General features: G+C 32.3%; 1 protein-coding gene across 1 annotated transcript in view; it reads left to right on the plus strand.

Moving 5' to 3' along the window:
- Window positions 1-572: 572 nt before the first annotated feature.
- The window catches only part of LOC149415400 (uncharacterized), a 39,941-nt gene continuing 24,215 nt past the window's right edge, over window positions 573-16,298 (plus strand). The window contains exon 1 of the mRNA XM_089642210.1: window positions 573-766. Within this exon, the coding sequence (XP_089498336.1) occupies window positions 573-766 (194 nt within the window). The remainder of the gene's footprint in view (window positions 767-16,298) is intronic.

The raw sequence follows: 16,298 nt of genomic DNA on the forward strand, positions 1-16,298 counted from the left end.
TAGTATTTATTTTAAATAAGCAACGGAAGGAAAGCAGATACATTGGTAAGGTATGTTAATAAATGTGTGCTAATTTCTGTAGCCCCAATATTTACGCTTAGAAATATTTTAGATGTTTTAGAGAACACATATTGGCCTTTCAAATAATCAAATTTTTTTCAAGCCTAGAAAAAAATAAATATCAGGACTATAAAAACCGCTTTAAAGTTCAACATATCCTACTTACGAACCCTTTCTCGGATGTGGTTTTATTGTATATTGTGGCAAATTGAGTTATTAAAAAATTATCGTAAAACATTTTAATATTTATGCCTGAACTTTGCAAAATTAAATAAACCACATTTTTGGCCATGTTTTTTCTTGCATAATTCAAAACAGACGGATGGTGTTAAGCGGGAATTTAAACCTTATTGCCATCTACATAAGGAGTGTTATTGTTAGCGGGCCGATTCCAAATGTTACAAGACGTGGTGCATCGCTTTAATAACGTAGTTTAAAGTACCAACACTCAATTATATTTTGAACTCTGGAAACCCTTATTTGGCTGAAAGAAAAATGGAGGGGATGGAAGTATGGAGAAGGAGGAGAAGGAGGAGAAGGAGGAGAAGGAGGAGAAGGAGGAGAAGGAGGAGAAGGAGGAGAAGGAGGAGAAGGAGGAAAAGGAAGAGAAGGAGGAGAAGGAGGAGAAGGAGGAGAAGGAGGAGAAGAAGGAGAAGGAGGAGAAGGAGGAAAAGGAGGAAAAGGAGGAGAAGGAGAAGGTTATAAAGTACCTAGTTATTCAGATCTTATCAATAAACCTAGCCAAAAAAACTGTGGAAAAAAGTGGTGGACTCTCATTAGTGCGATACAAAGAGTAACTAAATATAATATTCATACAAGTAGGTATATAAGCCATAGACAAAAGTAAAATAAGATTAGGTTGTAGAATGTTAATTAATATAAGGTCATAGAAATAAAACAAAAGAGCTTATCTTAGAGAATGTCATTGGATAATTTATTAAGATTTTTCTCAAGGACGAATGAAGGAATAAATTATTATGTAATGGCTGATTAGATTATTCGGATTGTTTTATTAACATAAATGTATCGTAATTAATTAAAATTTACAGTTTTTCTTCGTAACTTAAATTGTTATGAATAACATACATGTCTCGTTGGAGAGCGCGTGAAGATGCCCCTAACATAAGCATCCGGAAAATAAGTGGGTAGGTACTCACTGCCTATAGTAAATAATAATAATATTTTGATGATTTATATAACGCCGTTTTTGTGCGAAATCACCTCAAGGTTTCAGGTCTCTTTATTCAGAGTATGACCGCAAGGAGGTGAAAAGCTTGGTTCATAAAGTCTGCATTAGGTAGAAATTTAAGTAGAAGATAACTCGGTTTAATTTCTAAAACTGAGAGTAGCAAAGTCCTCTTTTAACTAGACCGTTTTGCATTTCGTCTGTCAGTAAATTTTTTTGTCCGTTCCGTTTCCGTTTTAAGATGGTAGCCGTTTTATTTCTCCAGTTAAGATTCATTTTCAAATGTAGATTCTTGTATTAATTTGAACTTTCTTATTCGTTTTTTTTGCTATTATGAAACCTACCTTCATAACGAATGTTTGAAAAAAAATTGCCATTTAGTGAGGTTTCTTTGGAAAAATTGTACAATTCTTTATTTTAAATTTAAAAATGTAATTTACATAATATATCTTGTAATTTCGTAGATGGATATCCTACGTACAAATATTAGGATTTCAGAGGAAATTTTGGTTTTTACTTATTATTGTATAAGAGAAAATAATAAATACGCTTCTGCTATTAAAACTTACTATTTATTCTGTAAATTATGTAAAATTATTTTTTCTAAATAAAATATAAATTAAAAAAAAGATAACTTTTTAACGGAAATACTGGTAAATATTTCGTCCCCTTTTCAACCCACAAAGACATTAACTAGATACATAATTCAAACGATCAGATAACAGACAATGAAAAAGAAAAAATACCAAACGCTAAAAAAAACTACTTATGAGAAAAATTTATTCATGTATAATATATATCTAGTTATAAGAACAAAGAAAAACCTGCTTTTACTTGGACTAAAATATATGTTGATAGGTATCAAACTATGAAATATCCTATGTAATTTAAGTGCTTACCCACTTGTTCCACAAAAAGGTGTTTGATAGACGGCATTTTTTTATGCATTTATTTTACTTCCTAGGTTTAATGTCACTGAATAATAATTGCGTATTCCGCTTATGCTTTTGTCGGTGCCTTTCAAATTTAGAAGGTACAAATAAAATTGGAAATAGGTATCTACGGGTTATTTCATATAATTGTATTGAAGTTCTTAGAACTGCTCTGGTAAGAGACCACAAATTGAAATATTAATTGAAGATGCTTTAAATGAATTAAGTTATGTTATCGGACAAGATCCGAATAACCAGGAACTTCCAAAGTTTTCATCATCACTTCATCCGTCCATTTCCGTCAGACTCACTTTCCTCGAATTGGATAAACCATATTCTCACTGGTTCAATTTGGGACCGTTCAAAAAATATGTCTACTTTAACCGTAATGAGATCAGTTCTGAATAACCAGGTTCTTCCCAACTCTACCCCAATTCAATTTCATCAGCCTCACATCAGGCTCGTGTCAAAAATCAGAGAAATGTACAAAGGTAAAAAAATTTAACATATTTTTTTTTAAAAACTTTTCAGAAAGAGCTCATGCTAATTTATTTTTTTGTTCTCTTGAACAAAAAAGAAAATATATCTATCTGTTATATACAGATATTAGATATGAAAATAATAGATAATAATAATGAAAGAGAAAAGAAAAATTAAGAAGAGAAAAAGAAATTTAATATTATTGTTGAGTAAATTTACGAAGTGTAATATTTGTGAAATACTATTGAAATGTTTTTTTTGTACTTTTGAATTTTGTATATTTTTTTCTAATCTTATATTACCAGTAATTGGTTAAACAATTTCACCCCAATATATTTGTAATTTTTTGGGCGTAGTGGTGTTATAACACGGATTAGTTATAGAGTCAAGAACAGTTGGTTTATTGCTGTTCGAAAAATGTGTTTTCATTGATGAAATAATCTGTGTGGATTTGTAAAACAGCAATATTTTAATAAATATTTTGTAATAAAAGGACTTTAAAATTTTTGAAATAATCTGATAGTGGGGTAATCATAAAATATGCCTTATTTAAAATCATTTCTAATGGCAAGAGCAATATTTTGAAAGCACCACCCCAGCCAACAAATTCATATTGCAATACTGATTGAGATAGGGAAAAATAAATTGATCTTAATAGTCTAAAATTTTAAAAGTTTCGTAATATAACAAAAATACATAATCATTTTCCTAACCTGTTACATTGTTACTCTTACATTGATTTCTAATTTCTACTGTATGTTACTATTTATAATTACACCAAGGTATTGTACATTAGTTTTAATAGTAAGTACCTACAGACCAGTCAGATTTACAAAGATTTGATTTTAAATTACATTTATAAGAAGGTATACTTATATTTAAATTCAGCGACAGCATTTTTATTGAGCGACGGGTACTACAAATAATGTTTTGTCAGTATTTTGCCAGAATAAATTTTTTACTGAACCAATTTTTGATCAAGCTTATGATATTTATTTGTTTTTATTTATTCAGCCATTTTCTGAGTTTCGTTCCAGTTTAAACCCTCAGTTAATATCGCTGTATCATTAGCATATGAAATATCTTTTTAATAGGGATTTTAAAAATATCGTTGACCCAAATAATAAATAAAATAGGTCACAGCACAGTTTGAATATTCTCTTTTTGTATTTTTTTTGTGTATTCTTAAAAACTAACTATTTAATTCATTCTCTCATGGAACATCCATAGGCTTCATTGGTTGGAAATTCATTCAGTTCCGTTGATATATCCATTTATTTCAAAGTATAATTTAAATCAGAAAAACATACTTTTTATGTTAATTTTACTGTTAATTGAATTTTGTTGTTTACTGTAGGATGTTTTCTTTGTACCTATTTGTTGTGTCGATTAATTTTTTCCCATATTTTTTTTTTAATATATATTTTATTATTAATGTGCTGATTTGAATGCAGTAATGTAATTTATTAAAATCTGTTTTATTTAAAGTCCTAAGGGCGTAAATAAATAAATATCGAGAAGTCTGTCGGTTTGACAAATGGCACCTTCTAATTATTATTGGTTTAAATTGACCGCTGAACGAACAAAATCGTTAAACAATTCCCCTGATTAATCACACCAGTTGCATACCCTTTCTCGACACTTTCCACCACCACCTTTCTTTCTCCCCACGCGGCCATGTTGCGCGGAACTCTCTCATTCCTGGCAACACCGATCAAACGTGATCTCGTCGTCGTTGAGCCAACCACGAACGCCGCAGTCCCGCGCGGAATCATAGAGAAATCGTTCGAATTTCAAACACGAACGAACCGAGCATTGAAATTTTCAAATAATTCACCAAATTTAAAAAATATTTCAACATATGCAGTGTGTGCAAAAATAAAATAAAAATAAATAAAATCTATCTTAATTTTTATGTGAACAGTGTGCATATTTTTATTTTTTTTATTTGAAAAATTTGTGCCTATAAAACGACTTTCAAGGGGTGTTTTTCGTGGGGTAAAATTAAACATTTTTTATGATGGTGGGAAGGTGTGTGTTCAACTTTTAAATAAAGTTACTAAACTGAACGTTTAATTAAGACATTCGATATCAAAGGAAGGAATAAATAACAAGGTATGTAAAAGTTTATTTTAAAGTTTAAATGGCGTATTATTAAAATTTTGGGTTATTTATTTAATGCTTCCGTGTTTGAGTAATTAGTCAAAGTAACGTTTTTGTTAGTCACTTAGAAGATGTCTGTTTGGTGATTTTTAACTTTCTAAAAGTAAATTAACGTATTCTGTATCTCACAGCTGCATATTAAGTTTGCCGACGGTGTGGCCGCATTAGGACTCCCCGAAATAATTAAAACGCCTTTCAATTAAATTCGGTAGGTACCTACTTTGGTGAAAATATGATTAGACGAGACTGTCATCTTTATATGGCTGTCCCCGTAAATGGAGCGGGCATTCAAGATGAATGATGCCTATATAAAAAAAAATACAAAACATCTGTTTGATGATCTCCATTATTATTATTATAACTGGCCTTCTCTTGGACGCCAACATCAAAAGTTTACTCTGTCAAACTTTTGTCGTTAACATGTAGTTTAGAAAATGGAAAATGAAAGTGAAGCGTGAATCAAAGAGGTTTCTTGCATCGTATTTGAAAACGTAAACTGTGTAGGTTTCTTGACAGCAACTGATTTTAAAAACATAGTTCTTACTACCCTTCTTACTCGTATTAACCGTGTTTTTAGAGGGTTTCTAGCATCGTATTGGACAGCGTAAAATGTGTAGGTTTCTTGACAGCATCTGATTTAAAAAAAAAGTTTTTATTACCCTTCTTACTCGTATTAAATGTGTTTTAAGGGGGTTTCTAGCATGTTAATGGACAACGTAAAATGTGTAGGTTTCTTGACAGCATCTGATTATAAAAAAATAGTGTTTATTATCCTTCTTACTCTCATTAACCATGTTTTGAGGGGGTTTCTAGCATGTTATTGGACAACGTAAAATATGTAGGTTGCCTTACAGCATCTGATTTTAAGAACATAGTTTTTTTACCCTTCTTACTCGTATTAACTATGTTTAAAGGGGGTTTCTAGCATGTTATTGGACATAGTAAAATGTGTAGGTTTCTTGACAGCATATGATTTTAAAAACATAGTTTTTACTACCCTTTTTACTCGTATTCTTAGAACATTATAAATGGGTGTATTTGAAATAAATAAAGGCTTGGTCAGGATCTTATTTAGAATAAACGAATGTGCTATAACCATAATTACATTATCTCTCACGGGTGTGATTACTTCTTCATCAATAATATATTTAGTAATATGATAAACCATAAACCCAAACAATAAATAATGTTTTTCCTTGTGATTTGACTAAATTCAAAACACTGGCAAAAGTGAAAGCAATGCTTATCATTTCAAAGCGTTTGACTTACCAACTTGGAAAACCCACCAAAGAAATGGATACGACTCGTAATAATGATGATGTAATTTGTGTGTACCTATTTATTAACTCTTTTTCATTTGTTTCCCGTTTTGTGACAACCCTGCGTCTGCTTTCACCAATCAACACTGAGTGAACGTTAAGGAAAATTATTCATTAAAGTGACTCAACTCCATTTCTCCGTCATTTTTTGACATAGCGCTTGTTATTATTTTAGGGGCTATCATAAATTTAAAACTATAATGCTTATTGCAATACTTACGTGGTAGAAAGTGTAAATCAATATTTAAGGTTTACATTATCTCACATTTGTATATATAGTTTCGACTTGCTAAAAACTATGTTGGCGTCATCGTAACAGTTCAACGTTTAGCGAAGGTTATTCCATTAAAAGGGGACATCTTGACTTTAAGCCAATAATGCCCTCTCTTTAAATTCCACCATTCTCCGGATAACTATCCATCATATACTATTTATATAAAGAACATTGTCCGTGGCGGCCGGCGGCCGAGCGGACACCGGGCGGACTTGTTTGTTTGACTTATATACCAATTTATTACTACTAAATTGATGAAAATCAATAGAAAGATCACTGTCTAGGTCTGATTTAGAAAACACTCCGGAAAGGCCGGGCAACGCCGGGGACTTCAGACAGTAAATAAATAAGTAAATATTCACAATACGTAGAAAACTCGGCTAACTTATCGTATATGGGGGTATTTCATTATCCTCTTGATAGGTAATCCATAGGATAACGTATATTAATAAATAAACAAATAAATACTTGCAATAGGTAGAATACTCGGCTAACATATCCGATATATAGCTAGTATTCATAGGTTCAAGTATCGAATAGTAAACTCGGGCTTAGTAAATAAATAAATCAAGAGAATAGTAAAATACACCTCATTACATAGCCACTATTTAAAGGTTCAAATACGAACCAGCAAATCGTAAATCGAAAATGATACGCTATCCCATGGATAGTGGATAGCAAATTTAGTGAAACGGTCTTTATTTAAAATCTTTAAAAGCGATAAACTAAATGCAAAGTAATTATTATTATTGACGGCCTCCGTAATCGAGGGGTAAGACCCTCGATTAGCATGCTGGAGGTCGCGGGTTCAAATATCAGCGTGCGTAATTAATTGTGCTATTTCACAAATGATTAATCAAAAATAATATTTTATTTATTTATTTATTTATTTATTATTTTATTTACGCCCTAATGGGCTTTTACATGAAAATATACATTTACATTGATTACAATAATTGAACATAAGAAGATAAATGGAGTTAATTGTAAGAAAGCAACACATATAATAAAATTTTGTGCAAATTAGCAAAACACTAATAAGATGGATTCAATATAAAATATACCCAAGCATGAAATAGTAAGTAAAAGAAAGTTCAACATAAAAAGTAAGTAAGTGGGTGTGTTTAAACCCAGTATTAATTGTGTGTTTAACAAATCGATAAACCAATATAAATTAGAGTGTAACTTACTCGTGAGGTAAAGAACATTATAACAGAGATTTAAAAAAAAAAAAAAAAAAAATAACAAAATAAGAGTTGCACCTGTAAAAAGCAAAAACTAATAGAATTTAGCAATATCGACATGAATAAGAAATAATAAGATCTGAGATGGAACATAGTGTTATGTATAAAAAGTAGTTAGTAGGTATATGCATACAATTATAAGTGTATAGTAGAGCAAATAAAAAACAAACAAATATGGATATAATTTACTTGAAAGGTTTCGAATGGGAGAAGATGTAATAAAATTATTAAAGCTATAAAAGTTAATTATTAGCCGATAGAATCGAAATAAGTTGCCTTTTAAAGCTCACAAAATTGTCAAAACCAAATATATCAATAAGTTCACAGTATTTATTCGCAAGGTTGTGAATTCTAGGAATTGGTGAAAAAATAGAATAATTAGTGTTGAGGTTCTTGTTAAATTTAAAAGTATCTTTACTGCGAGTTTGCCTAGCAGGAACATTAATGCAAATAAGTTCCAACAAATTAGGGCTGTCAATTAAAGATTTAATAATTTTGAATAAAAATAGCAAATCAATTAACACTCTTCTATCAGATAATTTAAGAAGTTTAGTTTCAGCAAGCAAGTTATTGTAATTTATAAATTCGATTGGAATTTTCATTTTAAAATTAATGTACCGAAGGAATTTATTTTGTACCTTTTCTAATGATTGAGAATGGACCTTGTAGTACGGTGACCATACGGTGGAATTGTATTCTAATTTGCTTCGTACTAACGAGCAATACAGATGTTTTAATGTTGACATACTTTTAAAATTTGCTCCCATTCTCAAAATAAAACCTAGTATTCTCATCGCATCGCTTGTTATTTCATCGATGTGTTCGTTAAACTGTAGACTCTCGTGGAATATAACACCAAGATCACGAATCTGTGATACACGAAGAAGATTAGCACCATTCATAAAATAGGAAAAATTAAGTGGATTTTTGCCTTTGTAAAAACTGATAATCTGGCATTTACCTAAATTTAGTTGCAAATCATTGACAGAACACCACGCACATAGTTTATTAAGGTTCAACTGCAAAATTGCGCGATCGTCATCGTCTTTGATTATTCTGTATATCTTCAGATCGTCGGCAAATAACAGGACTTTAACATTAGTAAAAATATTAACAATATCATTGATAAACAAACAAAATAATATTGGGCCCAAGTGAGATCCCTGTGGTACTCCGCTCGAGGCAGCAAATGTATAAGAAGTAAACGAATCTATCTTGACTGCTAAGTACCTTCCTAATAGATAACTCTTAAACCATTCCAACATACTCCCTCTTATTCCCAACAATTTTAGTTTACGTAATAATATTTTGTGGTTTACTTTATCAAATGCCTTACTGAAGTCAGTATATATGGAATCAGTTTGATGTGATGCATTAAGGGCATTAACAATATCATTCGTGTACAATATCAAATTGGTAAGAGTAGATCTACCTTTAATGAATCCATGTTGAAGGGGAGAGATGGTTCGATTGATTCGGGATATCAACTTATCTAGTACTAGGCTTTCAAAAAGTTTGGGTAAAGTAGACATTATACATATTGGCCTATAATTTGTTACTTCGCTCTTATTACCTTTTTTGAAAATGGGCATTAAAAGACTAAACTTCCAAAGGTCCGGGAATACACCTGATGAGAGTGACTTTGTAAATAACTTATGAATAGGATATGACAATGTATGCATACAATTTACTAAAAACCTGGGCGGAACATTATCAGGTCCTGCGGATTTTCGGGAATCAAGACTCTTCAGCTTAGATATAATATCGTCTATGGTTACATTACAGTCAGATATATCAAGAGTTTCAACCAAATCAAAGCACGAAATATTGCTGTCTTCACTTGCATTAATGTAAACGCCGCTAAAAAAATCAGCAAAAAGATTAACAGTTTCCTGAAGATTTTGGGATAATTTAGAATCGAATGACACACTACTAGGTATGTAAGTACCATTTTCTTTTTGGGATTTAACATATTTCCAAAAGAAATTTGAGTCGTCCATGATAGAGCCTTCGACATCACTAATGTAATTTTTGTAACATTTTGCGGAGAGCTTATTACACTCTGTCCTCAATTTTTGAAACGCAGTATAATCGATGGCCAGGCGACTTTGTTTGAATCTCTTATGAGATAATTTTTTGAGGTAAATTAAGTCTATCAGGTCTTTTGAGAACCATTTTGGGTATAGAGTTTCTCTGTAAGTCGTTAAAGGAACAAATTGTTCAATTGCAGAATTAACGATGAAGTAAAATTTTTTAAGGAGTACATTAATATCATCGTCGCTATCAAAGAATGACCAGTCAGTCTGTTTAAGGAAATTTGAAATTTTAACATAGTCAGCTTTTTTGAAATTTCGAGTTTCTACTACCTTTTTTACGATAGGAATTGGTTTAAGATTAGACATGCATATTTCTAGTGGTGGATGGTAAACATCGACAGGTAATAGAATTTCGGTACTTCTCACAACACAGATGTCAGACACATTTGACAGTGCCAAATCCAACGTACGACCTCCTATATTATGAACATTATTACACTGTGTTAGACCTAAGAACAGTGCCATATCTCTAATAACACGAATATTAACATTAGAACAAGAATTGACAGAATTCATATTACACCAATCATAATGTGGCAGATTGTAATCACCAACTAGAAGTAGTTTAGTATTAGGATATTTAGCACAAATTGATTCAACCTCGTCGCAGTGATTGCTGTAGCTTTGGACATCAGAATTCGGAGGTAAGTATGCACATCCCACTATTATTTTACCTCTAGAAGTGTTCACATTGACAAATAGTTGCTCGATGGATGTGTTTTTTGTGGATATTTTTGAAGAACTGAGATTTTTTGAGATAGCAATGGCTACACCACCTCCTCTCGTTTTGGCACTTGTTTTAGAATTCCTATCCATACGGTAGATGTTGAAATTAGGGAAGCCTAATTCGGCAGAATTGATTCCTGAGTCGAGCCATGTTTCGGTTAAAATGAAGATATCACTGCTGATAGTTGCCGCCGAAGTCAGCAACATGGGAAGTTTAGTGCGGATCCCTCTCACATTTTGGTAGTAGCATTTTATTTTTTGTTGTTTCAGTTTTTTGGCGCACATTCAATAATTTTAGGTACAGAGTTCACATATTTGATAGTTATATTGGTTTCACCGTTGTTCTTCCTCGTCTCGAGTTGTTGGCGTAAATCTAGAAGTTGAGTCCTCTGCAATGGTGTTTGGTCGTTGCTGGCCTTTATACCGTTTTTCAGTTTTGCGTTCCTGGTCAAAACCTCACGAGCCGAGACAGAGTCATTGAATTCGACCTTAATCGGTCTAATTTTGTTGGACTTTTTTACACCAAGTCTGTACGACTTAACCACACTCGGTATTAATTCATTATTTATATCACTAATCGCTGAAACTACTTTATCGCTGTCCATTTTAATAATTGTTGTTGTTGATTCTGAAATACTTTCGGGAACATTAAATAAAATAATGTTCTTTGACCGGGTTTTTCTTTCCTCGGCCTCTGCGAGCAAATCATTTATTGAAGATGAAGTATTTGTCGGGTTAGTAACAATAGACTGAGTATCCGTTACACTTTTTAATGTTGACAATTCTCCTTCCAACATTCCCATACGAACAGCCATCAATCCTGTGGTTCCTAACAGATCCGTTGTTATCGGGGTAATTTTACCCATTTGCTCCTTCGTAAATTTGTTGCCGGGGTCATTAATAATTTTTATCAGCGAACAGAGTAGATCCTTGGCCTTGGTCATATAGTTAAGAGAGTTCTCGTTTAAATCCATATTAAAATTTATTTAAAAAGAGTTAAAAATATGTTAACTTTATTCGTAGTTAGTTTATACACAAACGCCTGTTTCCCGCAAACTGTTTAGCACTATTCAAAAGTGACGACACTTTCGACCAATGGCGATAGTAATGACGGACTGATAATGCGCCTGCGCGTTTGGTATGTTTACCAGTTGAAAATTGTTATTTTAATATTTTTAAAACACAGCACTGCACAGCACACACGATAATTTAAAAATCTAACTGATTGAATATTTCGAAGATGAAGTGATTTAACTACTTCGACACTTTATGTTGTGTTTACTTGCAATTTTCTAATGTTTTGGAAGATTTAATGTGGAGCGTATTCACTATCTGTGTAATCAATGACGGTAGGTATGATTATATTTATAATATGATTATAATATGTAGTACATTAGCGGTACGTTCCAGAGTGGAATATACTCTCAGTATCAGCCTGGTGTAAGACCACCATTCTGAAATGAAACTTTACTTGAAATGGCATTTAACGTATTTGGTGACCAGATCCGAATGGCTAGGTACTTCCCCACCCCCACTATTTTCAGCCTCACAACATACCCCAATTGGGGATTCCATAGTCTCACTGGCTCCTGACGGTTGAGAGTAGTTGTGAATCTTGTGCGCCAATTTACAAACACTCGTGATGGTGTAATGTGAAACTCAACATAAGTTTCTTATTAGATATAAAGATCTAAGACAAATAGTCTGTAATTTACCGTATTAGTGGTGTTCACATCTGATCATTAAGCGGTGGCCCCAGCATCGCTGCGTCTCCTTACCGTATTAGTAATTCCCCAGCAAAGTGTCGTGGAGCTAATCAGATGGTATTATCAGAACAATGGCTGGGAGCTTTCATTCGGGCACAGCTGATGAGCATCCAGGTTAATACAAGCACGCTTGGGCCGCACTGTACCCGTACACATACTATACAGGTGTACAGTACAGTGTGGCCAACTTTATACATTAATATTTATTTTTTGGAATAACTTAGTGAGTAAAATCTCAAATTGTAATATTTAATTATTGAGGACAATATTAGCGATTTTTAAACGAAAATCTGAAACAGAAAAATCAGAAAAAGATACGGTCACATATAGGATTCGAACCCAGGACCGTTGCCTTGCCGGGGCACCGCTCTACCAACTGATCGCTAATATTGTCTTCAATAATTAAATATTACAATTTGAGGTTTTACTCATTAAGTTATTCCAAACAATAAATATTCATCCTAGACTTGCAGAAAAGTCAATAGATGTCGCACATTAAAATGAAACTATGATATGTTTATCTAAAGACGCTGTCTAGATTGCATTTAGTTCGGGACGATCATACATAAAGATAGGTGCCAATAAAATGTGCGGTGAGAAAAATCAAGACAATTTCGGTAGTTCGTATTCGAAGTATGATACAGTTAAATGTGACCGAAGGAGATAGGGTCCCATTAGCTCAGTTGGTAGAGCGGTGCCCCGGCAAGGCAAGGGACCTGGGTTCGAGTCCTAGATGTGACCGTATCTTTTTCTAATTCTTATCAGTCAGATTCGAAAGAAATATTTTGTCACGAAATCTTTTGGAATTTGATGAAACGAACCTTTAAATTGCATGAAACAAAATTATCTACACTATTTAAAATAAATTAAGTGTTTAAAATCACATAAAATCGCCCACCAAAGTACTTAAATCGCCCACGTTGGGCGATTTTGCACATTTAGGGAATCTACAATTATTCTATTTTTTTTCCTTGTAGCAAACACTTTGTGGGTATACATAATTATCAGGGTTAATAAAAACATATTAGTACACTAGTATGTTTTTCTTAACCCTGATGAAGGTTCGGGTTGAACTGAAACCGGTTGGTTTTAAATATATCCAATAAAGTGGTATTCAAACAAAGTTATTTATTTTAATTATTATATTTTATTTTTATTTGAATTTAGAACATCAAAACACAACATTTAATAAATTTAATAAAATATGGCGAGAAAATGAACAAAAATCAAGACAAGATCCACCAAATTACAACAAATTACCGAACACGTACACATTATAACAATAACAGTCTAATTTGAAAAAATAAGTAATAAAAATGCAATCTCAGCGTGGTAATGAACTAGCTAGACACTATAATACAACGCTCCGGCGCTTCCATTCTTATTGATCTTGGCATATTTTATTTCAATATCAACTGATTTATACTACATTTCTGTACTTTCACTTTTTCTATCGAATGCGGCGGTCATTGGTGTAGCTTAAAATAGATGTTTTAAAATCTTCGGTAAATGTGGAAATGCATTTCTAACCGAGTGTTACGGAACTCTTTTTTCCATAATCGATTAAATTATCGGCTGGAATACATTTTATGGCACAGGTGATTATTTTCTAGATTATTATTAATAGATTATTGCGTATTTTTCATAATTAATGCAAATTTCAACAATTAAAATAGTATGTATTCTTGACAAATCAGTTCCAATTAAGAATTACAAGTTATGTTTATTTAAAATATAATATTATAGGTAGGTACCTACTTTGTCATACGATGACCGAGGACTGTACCTTCCTACCCAGGGATTATAGCCAACAGCGCTAACAACTGAGCCAAATTCCAGTTGGGTAGGAAGAACATATATTCTGTATATTAACTGCTATAATGTCCGCGTATGTAGGCGTGATTGCCAGCAAGTTGATATAATGCATTGACATTGACAACAAATCTATCTGCTGAGTTTCAGCTCGATTGGGTATTGGAAAGTGGATTAATTTCCATTTTCAATATACCACTTCATTCATTCAATCGAGACAACAAAATAAAATTCAAGAATTATGCTTCCTTCTAAAATGTTGAAGTCAGCTCAACATGTATAAATGTGGAGGTACCTAGACATCCTTTCACTCGACACTTCGATATCACGTAACCTTTTATTGCAAAGCTCTCTTGTTGTAGTATATTGTTCTATATAACAATAGGATTTTTCCATTTCTGTTTCTCGTCGCCTCTTTTGAATATTAATCAACCAATGATTCCTTATATCATTGGTTTAATAAGGAAACTTCCACTTTCATTATATTGCTGCATAATGATCTGTAATGTATTGTTCAATACAATATTTAGGAAGTGTTACGCGGTGAATGTGGGCGATTTGCGTAGCGCCATATAATGGCACAGAGAATTCGTTGTAAAACATTATTAATTATTACATACTTAGGTAGGTAATAATTAAATTGTAAACTTATGGTATTTAACCGATTTTTATGTGCATTTACATACTATCCGTGGAATGATTGTATGCAATATAAGAAGAAAAAAAATTATCAATATTTTGATGATTTTTACCCGTTACTTAGTTGTTGTAGACTTCAGTTGTGAAAGTAAATTATCAAATTTTAAAAAATTTAAAAAAAATTTCAACTATGTTAAAGCAAATAATATAATAAAATACTCTATCGTGAAGAAGAGAGTTTAAATCCTATGTTTAAATTTAGAATTTTTAAATTAACATTATAATTTTGTATTTTATCTGTTAAGCCATTTTAGATAGCTTATGTAGGATCAAGGAGAAAATAAAATTTTAAGAGTTACGAAGAAAAAACAGATGCCAATAATAAAAATAATCATTAACGAGATACTAAAAACGGGTGCTGCATCCGAAACTGCATACAAATTCACCTGTGGAGCGTCAGATGAACTTAAAAGTGGACTGTAAATAACGAAATGGTGTTTGATGGAATTTTTCGAAAGTATATGTAGGAAATAATAAGGTATAGAAGAAAAATGGGATGACAAATCACTTATCATTGTGTCTCTTCTTACGAGTTATTACCTACTTAAAATAAGACTATTTATATACACAATACTAACAACTTAATTTCATGAGAGTACGATTCATAAATAAATCACTCACTAGATCGATATATTCGGAGTTTTTGTATGAAACATATTCGACCCAAAAATCCATAGAAATGCCAATATATAGACAGTAAAATTCTCATTCTACTTATTATACAATCCACCAATCAAAAACTCTGAAAGTTTATTTCATAGACTTTCATAATTTTTCATTGGTGGATATAGTTAGGCAATCATATGACGTCACAATATTTCGGTACCTATTTTCGATCGAAGTTATACCCCCCTTGTCAGATCCCTTCTTCTGTTTTCAAAACAAAAACCGTCGAACTTGCACTATTTTCTTGCAAGTGTTCTAAATTTCAAACAGTTTTCCAGCAAGGTGGTGGTTGGGGAAAGGTAGGAACTGCATAAAACTCTCATTTCAAGACCGAACAACGAAAATTACATCTACAGTGGCAAAAAAAATTTGAAAAAAAAATTGCTGCAAAAAATTTCTTATTCCAAGAAACGAGAAGTTTTAATATCTTTCACTACTCTTTATTGTATTACCTTAACCGCATGTTTTGTACATCCAACTAATGGTAGGTATTTATTAAAATTTAGAAAATAGGTGACATCCGACGTAAACGTAGATTCTGAGATGGATAGATAAACTAAGCACTAGGCAGGTACCTGTCGTAAAAAGCAAATAGAAAAAACACCTGTAGTCTGTAGGAGAATCAGTCGGTGACTAAACGTCGAGTAGGTATAAACCAGCTCACATAAGTCCGGTGAAAACCGCAGCCCGTTAAGAGTTCATTACACGCGCGGCTTTTTGTGTCAAGTGTGAACCGTCAAAATATTTCTGTGACGTAGTTAATATACGTCACTACTTTCTTTAACTTGTTTTATCGCTGAAATGTTAGGTGTTTTTTAATTGCACAATTAGGCGGAGTGTTGACAGAAGACTTTGTTGCAAAAGTGTAAGTATGA

The sequence above is a fragment of the Hesperophylax consimilis genome, chromosome 18, assembly GCF_061612785.1.
Source record: "Hesperophylax consimilis isolate HC1 chromosome 18, BYU_Hcon_1.0, whole genome shotgun sequence".
Classification (NCBI taxonomy): Eukaryota; Metazoa; Arthropoda; class Insecta; order Trichoptera; family Limnephilidae; genus Hesperophylax; species Hesperophylax consimilis.